Source organism: Entelurus aequoreus, linkage group LG16 (assembly GCF_033978785.1).
Source record: "Entelurus aequoreus isolate RoL-2023_Sb linkage group LG16, RoL_Eaeq_v1.1, whole genome shotgun sequence".
Taxonomy (NCBI): domain Eukaryota; kingdom Metazoa; phylum Chordata; class Actinopteri; order Syngnathiformes; family Syngnathidae; genus Entelurus; species Entelurus aequoreus.
Genome location: NC_084746.1, coordinates 52,247,188 through 52,262,808, shown reverse-complemented (window position 1 = coordinate 52,262,808; position 15,621 = coordinate 52,247,188). Strand labels below are relative to the sequence as shown.

Below are 15,621 nucleotides of genomic sequence, written 5' to 3'. Positions count from 1 at the left end.
ATGATACAGGATTTTATTTTCACCGCTCGATTGCATCAAGAGTTTTGATTGATTGATTGATTGGGACTTTTATTAGTAGATTGCACAGTACAGTACATATTCCGTACAATTGACCACTAAATGGTAACACCCCAATAAGTTTTTCAACTTGTTTAAGTCATCCTCCACTAAACAGGAAGTAGTCTGCTAACAAATGGCTACCAAAACACTTAACGTTAACATTCTGTCCTTTACTACACTCTACTTATACTGTACAGCGAGTACTACTACAACAAATGTAATATTTGAACATTTAACACCAAATATGTTCTATGGTACTGTGAAAATGTCTTTAATGCGTCACAGTAGGGATGCTAACCCCGAGCATCATCACCCTTTAGCTTGCCATTAAGCGCTCCACGCAGCACTTGAGGGGTTTTATTTAGGTCTCAAATTAAACATGTGGATTCCTGACTGTCACACACATTGTTGGGCTCATGTCAGGTTCAAACACTGTTGACATCTATGAAACAGACGAGAAGCAAGGAATCATGTAGACACAGAGTTAAATTTGGCTCAATTGAGGAGACACGTTTTTTGGGCTGTATTCTAGTTACAGATCCAAAGTACGTTCTCAAAGTCCAGCGCACATACTTCCTCTATTTATTTGGGAGGTCCCTGGTTACATCACTGAAGCTGTCGCTGAGGGAAGGGGGTCATCTCGACAGCTCCAGTTAGACACAATATATGATTATAGAAGAAATGCAAATGTGTTGACACTGGTGATATCTCCTTGTCTCTGCTCTGTCTGCGTCACGGCGGTGTTCGGCCTTGGCAGTCAGCAGGCCGTTCCTGGACACAGACACTGATACGAGACTGGCTTGCAATCTTTTGGATTGCCAGTTTTGCACAGACAAAAATTTAAATACCACTTGAGCAAAATTGATAATAACTATAACAACGGCCCTTAAGCATAATAGTTGTGTGATAATATATACATCATTATTCTAACAGCTCACTACTAGAATTTGACATATTTCATATTTCAAGTGTATCTTGTGTCATATCGGCTAATTAAGCTTTAAGGATTCATTTGATTTTCAACCTTAATGTTTTAAGGTTTTCATTTAACGTGTAAAATGTTTGCACTGATGTTCAACTGTGTGACTGTTGTTTGATGGGTTACCTGGGCGAGCTAACACTGACCCACAAAGTCTTGGTCCCCCAACCAGGTGTTGCAGGTCTGACGCCAGCCAAAGTAACTAAATTAGAGACTTCACTAAGGACCAAAACATGACAACCAACTTCCCCTTTTTATCCTTTTGTTGACACACCTTGTCAGCAGCCTGAAAATGTTTGAAATGGTTAGAATTTTTGCACAGGCTAGCCAGCTAATGTTAGCCAAAACCCCCTCAGATGACTCAGAAAGCCCCAACTTCAAGTTATGTAGGTTAAGTAATGAATCATCTTTTGTGGCGATCCTGTTTTGTAATACTGTTGTTTGTCTAATCTTTAACGGGTTTATGCTGAAATGTTGTTGTACTTGTGCAATGACAATAAAACCCATCCATCCATCATTTTAAAACTGTTGGTTTTCTAACACTACAGCAAATGAATTTCAGCTTGTTGTTCTTTCTTTAGGCTTGTCGGCAGCTTTCTCATTGGAGGAGCGATCCAGCCACTTGTCCCTGGAGAAGACGTACGGACGCACTGTGAAGGATTCCCAGTGCCGTCACATGTTGAAGCACCTTCACAATGGCGCCCGCATCACCGTGCAGATGCCTCCAAACGTGGAGGGTCACTGGGTTTCCACCAGGTCTGCTGGTCTCCCCCTCCTCTGTCCAACAACGCGAATGTGAAGTTCACTGAAGGTTCTTTGTCTGTTCCAGTTGTGAGGTGAGACCCGGCCCAGAGTTCCTGACCCGCTCCTACCGCTTCTACACCAACAACAGCTTCCAGGCGCACCAGTTCTACTACGAGGACAACCACTGTACCAAGCCCACCTACACGCTGCTCATAAGGGGTCGCCAGCGTCTGCGTCAGGCCTCCTGGATCATCCGGGGCGGCACGGAGGCAGAGTACCAACTCCACCGGGTCCAGATGGTGTGTCACACAGCCGGCGTGGCCACAGAGCTGAGCCAGAGGCTAAACGGGAGCTGCCGGGGCGCCGCGAGGGGCCACTGGGAGCCCGGCGTCGCGTACGAGCTGTGGAGCGAGGATGGCGGCTACAACTTCTCCCGCGAGCTCAACTTTGCCATGCATGAGCTGCAGCTGCTGCGGCTAGAGAGGCAGTACATGCACAACGCCGATCACCTGGTGGAGGAGCTCTTCCTCGGGGACGTCCACACTGACCCGGCCCAGAGGTTGTACCACAAGCCCTCCAGCTACCAGACGCCCCTGCAGAACGCAAAGGTCAGCTCCTCCTCGTTGTTGTTCTAACACTTTGTTTTTATGATCTAAAGTTGAGGAGCTTAAGTTTCCCAAATGCCCACTGAGGAGCGCTAGTGCAGCCACAACCTCCAACTGTGCACTCTGTGTTTGTTGGAGGACGGGCAAAGAAGTTTTGTTTTCTGTCCTGCACGCACAGAACGCAGTCACTAGCGTCACATTTACTGAGAAAACACTTTCTTTAAAGTTTGAAGTTCATCTTGAAAAAAGTCAACGACTCTGAGCGAAATAGGTGAGGTTAGCATAAACAAATGTTACAACTTATAGATGTAAAAACACACATTACAGCAAAAAGATAAAAGCATGTGAAGCAAAGGCCACTCCAAACATTCCAAAAGGGATGCCTTCAACGTGGCCTTCCTCGGAGATGGTCTGACTAAATAAACATCCACGAGCACCAGGAGGTGGTGCTGATCACAACATAAACAGCACAGCTGTGATTGGACAAACTCTTGCTGTCCGGACTTTCCTCTTTGGGGGCGTATTCCATCTGTGGTCCAGGATTACTTAAAAAAGTACCAATGATTGTCACACACACACACGAGGTGTGGCGAAATGATTCTCTGCATTTGACCCATCACCCTTGATCACCCCCTGGGAGGTGAAGGGAGCAGTGAGCAGCAGCGGTGGCCGCACCCGGGAATTATTTTTGGTGATTTAACCCCCAATTCCAACCCTTGATGCTGAGTGCCAAGCAGGGAGGTAATGGCTCCCATTTTTATAGTCTTTGGTATGACTCAGCCGGGGTTCGAACTCACAACCTACCCATCTCAGGGCAGACACTCTAACCACAAGGCCCCTGAGTAGGTCACAAGGCCACTGAAGATGCATTCAAGTTTTTTATGCTACATTTTTACAGCACATTTGCTAAACTCAAAACATTTCTTACTTGAAATATTGTAAATAGAATTAATCTGTAAAAAGAAGTTAACTAGTGATAACATCAACGCATAAAAAACATACCTAATTATTACCAAGTGAGGTTTTTTTTACTATTGTTAGCATCAAGACATAAAAACATACCTAATTTCTACTACCGTATTTTTCAGAGTACAAGTCGCTCCGGAGTATAAGTCGCACCGGCCGAAAATGCATAATAAAGAAGGAAAAAAACATATAAGTCGCACTGGAGTATAAGTCGCATTTTTGGGGGAAATTTATTTGATAAAAGCCAACACCAAGAATAGACATTTGAAAGGCAATTTAGAATAAATAAAGAATAGTGAACAACAGGCTGAATAAGTGTACGTTATATGAGGCATAAATAACCAACTGGTATGTTAACGTAACATATTATGGTAAGAGTCATTCAAATAACTATAACATATAGAACATGCTATACGTTTACCAAACAATCTGTCACTCCTAATCGCTAAATCCCATGAAATCTTATACGTCTAGTCTCTTACGTGAATGACATCAATAATATTATTGGATATTTTACGCTAATGTGTTAATCATTTCACACATAAGTCGCTCCTGAGTATAAGTCGCACCCCCGGCCAAACTATGAAAAAAACTGCGACTTATAGTCCGAAAAATACGGTAAGTGTAAAAGAAGGTAACTACTGTTAGCATCAACACATAAAAACCTACCTAATTCTAACTAAGTGTAAAAAAGTTAACTACTGTCTGCATCAAGACATAACAAATATGTATAGAATGTGTAAAAATATGTTAACTACTGTCTGCATCAAGACATAAAAAATATGTATAGAATGTGTAAAAATATGTTAACTACTGTCTGCATCAAGACATAACAAATATGTATAGAATGTGTAAAAATATGTTAACTACTGTCTGCATCAAGACATAACAAATATGTATAGAATGTGTAAAAATATGTTAACTACTGTCAGCATCAAGACATAACAAATATGTATAGAATGTGTAAAAATATGTTAACTACTGTCTGCATCAAGACATAACAAATATGTATAGAATGTGTAAAAATATGTTAACTACTGTCAGCATCAAGACATAACAAATATGTATAGAATGTGTAAAAATATGTTAACTACTGTCAGCATCAAGACATAACAAATATGTATAGAATGTGTAAAAATATGTTAACTACTGTCTGCATCAAGACATAACAAATATGTATAGAATGTGTAAAAATATGTTAACTACTGTCTGCATCAAGACATAAAAAATATGTATAGAATGTGTAAAAATATGTTAACTACTGTCTGCATCAAGACATAACAAATATGTATAGAATGTGTAAAAATATGTTAACTACTGTCTGCATCAAGACATAACAAATATGTATAGAATGTGTAAAAATATGTTAACTACTGTCTGCATCAAGACATAAAAAATATGTATAGAATGTGTAAAAATATGTTAACTACTGTCTGCATCAAGACATAAAAAATATGTATAGAATGTGTAAAAATATGTTAACTACTGTCTGCATCAAGACATAAAAAATATGTATAGAATGTGTAAAAATATGTTAACTACTGTCAGCATCAAGACATAACAAATATGTATAGAATGTGTAAAAATATGTTAACTACTGTCTGCATCAAGACATAACAAATATGTATAGAATGTGTAAAAATATGTTAACTACTGTCTGCATCAAGACATAACAAATATGTATAGAATGTGTAAAAATATGTTAACTACTGTCTGCATCAAGACATAACAAATATGTATAGAATGTGTAAAAATATGTTAACTACTGTCTGCATCAAGACATAACAAATATGTATAGAATGTGTAAAAATATGTTAACTACTGTCTGCATCAAGACATAACAAATATGTATAGAATGTGTAAAAATATGTTAACTACTGTCAGCATCAAGACATAACAAATATGTATAGAATGTGTAAAAATATGTTAACTACTGTCTGCATCAAGACATAAAAAATATGTATAGAATGTGTAAAAATATGTTAACTACTGTCTGCATCAAGACATAAAAAATATGTATAGAATGTGTAAAAATATGTTAACTACTGTCTGCATCAAGACATAACAAATATGTATAGAATGTGTAAAAATATGTTAACTACTGTCTGCATCAAGACATAAAAAATATGTATAGAATGTGTAAAAATATGTTAACTACTGTGCATCAAGACATAAAACATGATTTGTGTAAAAAATAAGTTACTTGTACTGTCAGCATCAAGACAAAACATATATTGTTCAAAGTGTAAAAATAAGTCACCTACTGTTAGCATCAACACATAAATCATCCTTAATTGTTACCATATAAAAAAACAAGTTAACACCTAAAAACATACAGTACTTATTACAAAGTGTGTGGGGAAAAAAAAAGAGTGTTTTTCACATTGACCCGTATCACATGTGACACTGATCTCCTGGTCGTACATACCATCGTCTAGTGGCGGTCCGAGCCTGTTTGGTCACTGGTAGCTTGCTTCTGCAGTGAGCATTAGAACAATTATCAGTGCAAACTTTTTATCAAACTTTAAAAAAAATTGTGAGCACCCATACCACAAACTGTGGATGTCGTGTCCTCCGGAACAAAGAGTATAAGAACCATCCGGATTATTCTAGGCGCAAAGTTTAAAAGCCAGCATGTGTGATGGTATGGGGGTGTATTAGTGCCCAAGGCATGGGTAACTTACACATCTGTGATGGCACTATTATAGCTGAAAGGTACATAGAGCTTTTGGAGCAACATATGTTGCTTTCCAAGCAACGTCTTTTTCGTGGACGCCCCTGCTTATTCCCGGTACTTTTCAGAGGCGGTATAGAACCGAATATGATTCATTAGTATCGCGGTACTATACTAATACCGATATACCGTACAACCCTAATGTACTGTATGTATGTATATACAGTATATGTATGTATACGTATATATATTTATGTATGTAAATATGTATGTATGTAATTATACGTGTGTATATATATATATATATATGTATGTATACGTATATATATGTATGTATGTAAATATGTATGTATGTAATTATACGTGTGTATATATATATATATATATATATATAATATATATATATGTATATATATATACGTGTATATATGTATGTATATATACATGCATTCATACTGTATATCCATACATGTTGTTACTTGACATTATCTGGCTAGCATGCTAACATTAGCATTTCAGTTTAGCATTCACTACCAAAATTGCACTCTTTTTTTTTTTAATCTTCATGTAAAGTTGATTTCACGTCACACACAAGCGTAATAAGAAGTTAGCCACTTACAAGCTTAATGCTGCTTGAAATGAGGACTTCCCTAAAATACATTGATATCTTAGTGTTTAACTTGAGAAATTCCACTGTGGTTCTTGAGGTTGAGTTTGTTGCCACGGTGACACACAGTAACTTAATGTGAGCAGTTGATCCCAGGGATAACAAAGTACCAGACTTCTTCTCTGATGGTGGGTTTTTTCCTTCATTTTTCTGTGGAGTTAATTTGGTTTTGACAAATGTGGACTTTTGTTGTGTGTTGTTGCTTGAAGCTGCTCTTAAATGAAGGCCTTCACATGTGTTGTAGAGGAGACTTTCAAGCCACTTCATGCAAGATTGAGGCTTTTTTTTTTAGTGCATGTAAACGTGCTGACTGAGTGTGCAATCCTGCGTTCACCACACACAACATGCTCTCCCCCTCAATTGTGGCGGGAATCCCTCAAAAGGAAGACCTGCCAACATGCTTTCTGTGATCTTTGTGGCCCCACCAAACTTTGGACTCTGGCTATTTTGATAAGTCATAGATTATCTCAACAATTTTTTCAACTGATCTGATAATGAAGCATATTCAGTGGCTCTAATTTAGCCATCTGCTTTTAAATTCATTTTAAGATATCAGTGTTTCCCACACATTCATTTATTTGTGGCGGCCCGCCACAAAAGAATTACGTCGGCCACAAATAAAAAAAAGTAAAAAATAAAATAAAATAATTAAAATATATATATATATATATTTTTTTTTTTTGTCCTCTCCAACTTCTCAGGCAAATCATATAGTTGATGTAGATGCCCATATAGGCTGTTCACATTTACTTTACAAAAGAGAAGTGTAGGATACTTCTCTTGTTGCCTTATTTGTATTTGACTTTATTAAATGTATTTATATTAGAAACACAACATGTGTATATAACAAAGGGTGCAAAGTCTGCAGGCAGTAGGAAACACATGGTTAAGTGTAGAGAGTAAAACTGATTCAAGATTTTTGGAGCTCTTTGTTCAGTGGATCAGATGTTTGATGAAGCTCTGTGTCTATCTACCACCACTACTGTTTTCTGTTTATTTGTTACTGACTGTGGCAGGACACCTCTGCCTCTGTTTCACTTTATGTTGCTGGTAAATAATATGCTTGTAGTAGTAGGCTTAAGTTAAATTATTTAGTATGCACTAATTAAAGGGGCAGAGCTTTGGGACATTTTAGCTTTTATATTTTATAAGATATATTTTTTGTAAGAACCACAATTAATAAATATATTTCAGTGAATAACTTATTGTTCAAATCTGTATATAAATATGTACATAAAGTGTTGTAATTATATTGTAAGATGGATGGATGGACGTTCAAAACAAAACTGTTATTATTAATTAGTAAGTATACATTTTTTGAGCCTTTTTAGAGAAAATCAAATCATTGTAGTAAATTATGCAAATTACTCGATGATGTCATGGTGACCACGCCCATAGCCACGCCCCCACCACCACAGGTATCTTGGCCGTTTATGGGAAACACTGGATATGTTTGACATGTGTTAAGTAACACAGATGACTAATTAATTCATAAATATGTATACTGTAACTGTGCTACTCATGAGGCTGGTACAAAAAAATATTACACTTTTGTCCATTTAAAAGTAAGTATAGGCCCAGTGCTGGCATAAACAAAATATTGTTTATTTATGAAAACAAAGCAGAGTAAAATAGCGATAAAAACAAACAAACACCAAGTCCATCAAACTTTCTACAAAAGAAACAAGCATTTTGTGATGTCTTTAAAAAGCAGCTCACAGGTATAATTGATTATTGATTAGACTTAGACAAACTTTAATGATCCACAAGGGAAATTGTTCAACACAGTAGCTCAGTTACAATGATGGAAAGTGTAAGGATGGAAAGGACAATGCAGGTATAAATAGACTAATATAGCGATAAAAAAATCTAACATATATATATACATATGTGTACAGTATATTATATATACAGATATATTATATTATGTCTATAACATATATATATACAATATATACCAATGACCATGTACAATATTACAGTATATGTGACAGCAGCAGCATAAAATAGAGAGTAGATCCAGCAGAAAATAGACATTAAAAACAAAGAAAATAGCTAACATGTCAGGTGTCAGGTAATATCATCTATTGCTGTATGGCGAGTGATTATACAGCTGGATGGAGTGTGGAATGAAGGAGTTCTTGAATCGCACAGTGCGGGTAGGAAGCTGAAGGAGACTGTTGGAGTATGAACTCCGCTGTCCCTTAATTGTCAGGTGGAGTGGGAGGGCAGGATTGTCCATGATGGCCAGCAGTTTCACTTAACTTCTAGTATTTAACACATCTTATTGACCTCATTATTAACTCTAATAGATTGTATATTTATGACTTGATGATATCGGTGCTGTGGTGCCTAATGTTCGTGTGTTTATGAGATTGATGTTTGTTATTCACACCTGAAGTTCCTGACAAATAAAATAAATACTTGAATTGATTTAAACAAAGTTTGGCTAAAAGGACTCTTGCTAACCTACTTGTTAGCAAGAGTCCTTTTAGCCAAACTTTGTTTAAATCCGATAATGGCTTTTTTGCCGATATCCGATATTCCGATATTGTCCAACTCTTAATTACTGATATCAACCGATACCGATATATACAGTTGTGGATAGAGATGTCGGATAATATCGGTCTGCCGATCAACACGGGGAACCTTACCTGGCCCGGACACGGAAAGGATTGACAGATTGATGGCTCTTGAGGAGGATCCAGACTATGAAGTTAGTTATTGCACTTTACTTTAGGGCTCTCTGAGATCCTTAACTGTTGAATGGGATTTGTTCCCCGTGTTGATCGGTCTGCCGATATTATCGGCCGATAAATGCGTTAAAATGTAATATCGGAAATTATCGGTATCTGTTTTTTTATTATCAGTATCGTTTGTTTTTTTTTGTTTTTTTTGTTGTTTTTTTGGTTTTTTTTTATTAAATCCACATAAAAAACACAAGATACACTTACAATTAGTGCACCAACCCAAAAAACCTCCCTCCCCCATTCACACTCATTCACACAAAAGGGTTGTTTCTTTCTGTTATTAATATTCTGGTTCCTACATTATATATCAATATATATCAATACAGTCTGCAAGGGATACAGTCCGTAAGCACACATGATTGTGCGTGCTGCTGCTCCACTAATAGTACTAACCTTTAACAGTTAATTTTACAAATTTTCATTAATTACTAGTTTCTATGTAACTGTTTTTATATTGTTTTACTTTCTTTTTTATTCAAGAAAATGTTTTTAATTTATTTATCTTATTTTATTTGATTCATTTTTTTAAAAAGTACCTTATCTTCACCATACCTGGTTGTCCAAATTAGGCATAATAATGTGTTAATTCCACGACTGTATATATCGGTTGATATCGGTATCGGTTGATATCGGTATTGGTAATTAAAGAGTTGGACAATATCGGCATATCGGATATCGGCAAAAAGCCATTATCGGACATCCCTAGTTGTGGAGTTAACACATTATTATGCCTAATTTTGTTGTGATGCCCCGCTGGATGCATTAAACAATGTAACAAGGTTTTCCAAAATAAATCAACTCAATTTATGGAAAAAAATGCCAACATGGCACTGCCATATTTATTATTGAAGTCACAAAGTGCTTTTTTTTTTTTTTAACATGCCTCAAAACAGCAGCTTGGAATTTGGGATATGCTCTCCCTGAGAGAGCATGAGGAGGTTGAGGTGGGCGGGGTTGAAGAGTTAGTGCTGCAAGGGGTTCTGGGTATTTGTTCTGTTGTGTTACAGATGTTCTCCCGAAATGTGTTTGGTGTGGGTTCACAGTGTGGCGCATATTTGTAACAGTGTTAAAGTTGTTTACACGGCCACCCTCAGTGTGACCTGTACGGCTGTTGACCAAGTATGCCTTGCATTCACTTGTGAGTGTGTCAAATACTGTAGATATTATGTGACTGGACCGGTACGCAAAGGCAGTGCCTTCAAGGTTTATTGGCGCTCTGTACTTCTCTCCACGTCCGTGTACACAGCGGCCTTTTAAAAAGTCATAAATATTACTTTTTGAAACCGATACTGATAATTTCCGGTATTACATTTTAAAGCATTTATCGGCCGATAATATCGGTAGTCCGGACATTCCTACTAACAAGCTAAGCTATCTTACCAAGTTGAGTTTGCATCCGACATCATGCCTCTGCTTGAAATGTAGTGCCATAAGATGCAAGACGAGCTAGCTATTCATGTTTTTAGCAAGATTAGGGAGAAATGTTCCCACATTACACAAGTTTTCACCTGCGATTAGGGCGGTACGATTGGAGAAAAAACCCAATTGCCATTTGTCTCTCCAAAATTGCGATTTCATTTGCGTTTTTTTATATTTTATGCATGCAAATGCAATAAAATTGTAAAATAACGAGTGAAGGAAGACATGTTACTTTTAGACTGTCAATCAACATAGTCTTGTCTTAAGATGCCACACATTATGCAGTAATTAGCTTTTAAAATATTTAGCTTTTTGCGGATGGACTCATAGCTTTTGTCTACATCATGCTCTTCAACTGAAGAAATATTTAATAAATGTACAGTGTTTGTAATGTTATCATAATATATAATAATAATGATGCAAGTAACCATTAAAAAGATATAAACTTGTATTTCTCATTTCTGTAGAATTGTTTGCTATTTAACTGTAATTGGAAGGTAAATAACGTTGTCATCCTAAATAAATAGACAAAAAAAATGTAATGGCAAAAATGTAACATAAATACCCCCAGAGGGACAAGCGGTATAAAATGGATGGATGGAAATATTGTTTACTGAACATGACATCACTGACTACTATAGACACATTGTTATTTTTGGACACTTTTGCCTGTTTGGCCGTTTAAAAGACAAAACAAAAGATGTTCCCCTGAAAGATTTGCTCTCCTCCTCGTCTTGAGTTTGAGTTTATTTGGAACATGCAAGCGTACAACATGATACATCACACATGCATGCATACAACATGATACGTCACACATGCATGCATACAACATGATACATCACACATGCATGCATACAACATGATACATCACACATGCATGCATACAACATGATACATCACACATGCATGCATACAACATGATACATCACACATGCATGCATACAACATGATACGTCACACATGCATGCATACAACATGATACATCACACATGCATGCATACAACATGATACATCACACATGCATGCATACAACATGATACATCACACATGCATGCATACAACATGATACATCACACATGCATGCATACAACATGATACATCACACATGCATGCATACAACATGATACATCACACATGCATGCATACAACATGATACATCACACATGCATGCATACAACATGATACATCACACATGCATGCATACAACATGATACATCACACATGCATGCATACAACATGATACATCACACATGCATGCATACAACATGATACGTCACACATGCATGCATACAACATGATACATCACACATGCATGCATACAACATGATACATCACACATGCATGCATACAACATGATACATCACACATGCATGCATACAACATGATACATCACACATGCATGCATACAACATGATACATCACACATGCATGCATACAACATGATACATCACACATGCATGCATACAACATGATACATCACACATGCATGCATACAACATGATACATCACACATGCACGCATACAACATGATACATCACACATGCACGCATACAACATGATACATCACACATGCAAGCATACAACATGATACATCACACATGCATGCATACAACATGATACATCACACATGCATGCATACAACATGATACATCACACATGCATGCATACAACATGATACATCACACATGCACGCATACAACATGATACATCACACATGCAAGCATACAACATGATACATCACACATGCATGCATACAACATGATACATCACACATGCATGCATACAACATGATACATCACACATGCATGCATACAACATGATACATCACACATGCACGCATACAACATGATACATCACACATGCATGCATACAACATGATACATCACACATGCAAGCATACAACATGATACATCACACATGCATGCATACAACATGATACATCACACATGTATGCATACAACATGATACATCACACATGCATGCATACAACATGATACATCACACATGCACGCATACAACATGATACATCACACATGCACGCATACAACATGATACATCACACATGCAAGCATACAACATGATACGTCACAATTTCCAGTTTCTCTATTCAACATGTTGGAAAAGGAGTAAGAAGAAGCAGAGCTTATTTAATCCTACCCCTTTTCCTTTACATAGCAGTTGCTAACACTTTTGTTCACTTCCTGTTCTCAATTTATTCACAATATACTCCATAAGTAATCAAAATAAAAATAAATAAATAATAATTGGTGAAGTAAGTTACATTTCATATGGTGAGATGAGTAATATTATCTTGAAAATGGATGGATGGATGAGATAAATTCAGAATGTTTATCACGGTTCTTCTTCTTTGTACTTTGTAAACACTTTAAGTTTGAAGAGTTTCTTGAAGTGGATCATATTAGTACGTTGTTTGATTGCTTTGATTCCATCATTTAATTCCACATACTGATATACTGAAGGTCTTAAGTGTTGTACGTGCATACAAATGTTTTTAATAACATTTTTCTCTAAGATTATATTTCTCCTCTTTTGTTGAGAAGAATTGTTGTACATTCTTGGCTAGCAGGTTATAGTTTGCTTTGTGCATAATTTTAGCTGTTTGCAGATTCACTATGTCGGGGAATTTCAGTATTTTTGATTCAATAAATAAAGTGTTTGTATGTTCTCTATATCCAACATGATGTATTATTCTAACTGATCTTTTTTGTAACACCGTTAATGAATGAAGCGTACTTTTGTTGTTATTTCTACACAGTAGCTCAGATATGTAACACTAGCGAGCAGTAAATAATATGAAGTGATTTTTGGTCTAGAACAAGGGTCACCAACGCGGTGCCCGCGGGCACCAGGTAGCCCGTAAGGACCAGATGAGTAGCCCGCCGGCCTGTTCTAAAAATAGCTCAAATAGCAGCACTTACCAGTGAGCTGCCTCTATTTTTTAAATTGTATTTATTTACTAGCAAGCTGGTCTCGCTTTGCCCGACATTTTTAATTCTAAGAGAGACAAAACTCAAATAGAATTTGAAAATCCAAGAAAATATTTTAAAGACTTGGTCTTCACTTGTTTAAATAAATTCATTATTTTTTTTACTTTGCTTCTTATAACTTTCAGAAAGACAATTTTAGAGAAAAAATACAACCTTAAAAATGATTTTAGGATTTTTAAACACATATACCTTTTTACCTTTTAAATTCCTTCCTCTTCTTTCCTGACAATTTAAATCAATGTTCAAGTTAAAAAAAAAGTTTATTGTAAATAATAATAAATACATTTTAATTTAATTCTTCATTTTAGCTTCTGTTTTTTTGAAGAAAAATATTTGTAAAATATTTCTTCAAACTTATTATGATTAACATTCAAAAAAATGATTCTGGCAAATCTAGAAAATTTGTAGAATCAAATTTAAATCTTATTTCAAAGTCTTTTGAATTTCTTTTAAAAATTTTGTTCTGGAAAATCTAGAAGAAATAATGATTTGTCTTTGTTAGAAATATAGCTTGGTCCAATTTGTTATATATTCTAACAAAGTGTAGATTGGATTTTAACCTATTTAAAACATGTCATCAAAATTCTAAAATTAATCTTAATCAGGAAAAATTACTAATGATGTTCCATAAATTATTTTTTAAAGTTTTTCTCTTCTTTTTTTCGGTTGAATTTTGAATTTTAAAGAGTCGAAATTGAAGATAAACTATGTTTCAAAATTTAATTGTTATTTTTTTCGTGTTTTCTCCTCTTTTAAACCGTTCAATTAAGTGTAAATATCATTAATTATTAATAATATAGAGTTAAAGGTAAATTGAGCAAATTGGCTATTTCTGGCAATTTATTTAAGTGTGTATCAAACTGGTAGCCCTTCGCATTAATCACTACCCAAGAAGTAGCTCTTGCTTTCAAAAAGGTTGGTGACCCCTGCTCTAGAACATGTTTTGCTTTATTCATTATTGATGTGTTTCTTGCTACTTTATGTTGTATATGTTTACATGAGATTTCCAGTTCAATTCATCATCAATCATTATACCTAGACATTTGGTTTCATTTACTCTTTCAATTTCTGTTCCGTCTATTTGGACGCGAACGTAAATATTACCCGGTCACAAAAATGAGAACAAAACTGGTCATTGTTGTTTTCTTCCTTTATGAAATTAAACTTTTTTTTAGTTCAACTTCTCTCACATTCCCGTAGTCAGTCTTTCAAGGATCTCACTGGTTGTGTTTGTGATGGTTGAAGGCGCCTAACTAACATGCCTGATATCACTGCAGCTTTTTCACAATGTTGTGATAAGATGCAATGTTTTGAGAATTATAAAATATACACTACCGTTCAAAAGTTTGGGGTCACCCAAACAATTTTGTGTTCGAGCCTTCATTTCTAAGAACAAGAATAGACTGTCGAGTTTCAGATGAAAGTTCTCTTTTTCTGGCCATTTTGAGCGTTTAATTGACCCCACAAATGTGATGCTCCAGAAAGTCAATCTGCTCAAAGGAAGGTCAGTTTTGTAGCTAAAGTGTTTTCAGATGTGTGAACATGATTGCACAAGGGTTTTCTAATCATCAATTAGCCTTCTGAGCCAATGAGCAAACACATTGTACCATTAGAACACTGGAGTGATAGTTGCTGGAAATGGGCCTCTATACACCTATGTAGGTATTGCACCAAAAAGCAGACATTTGCAGCTAGAATAGTCATTTAGCACATTAGCAATGTATAGAGTGTATTTCTTTCAAGTTAAGA

At 36.0% G+C, this 15,621-nt stretch overlaps 1 protein-coding gene across 1 annotated transcript in view; it reads left to right on the top strand.

Moving 5' to 3' along the window:
- Positions 1-15,621, top strand: part of LOC133631178 (protein APCDD1-like) — a 39,646-nt gene that overhangs the window by 14,243 nt on the left and 9,782 nt on the right. Inside the window, exons 2-3 of the mRNA XM_062023303.1 lie at positions 1,621-1,795; positions 1,869-2,391. Coding sequence (XP_061879287.1) covers positions 1,621-1,795; positions 1,869-2,391 — 698 coding nt within the window. The remainder of the gene's footprint in view (positions 1-1,620; positions 1,796-1,868; positions 2,392-15,621) is intronic.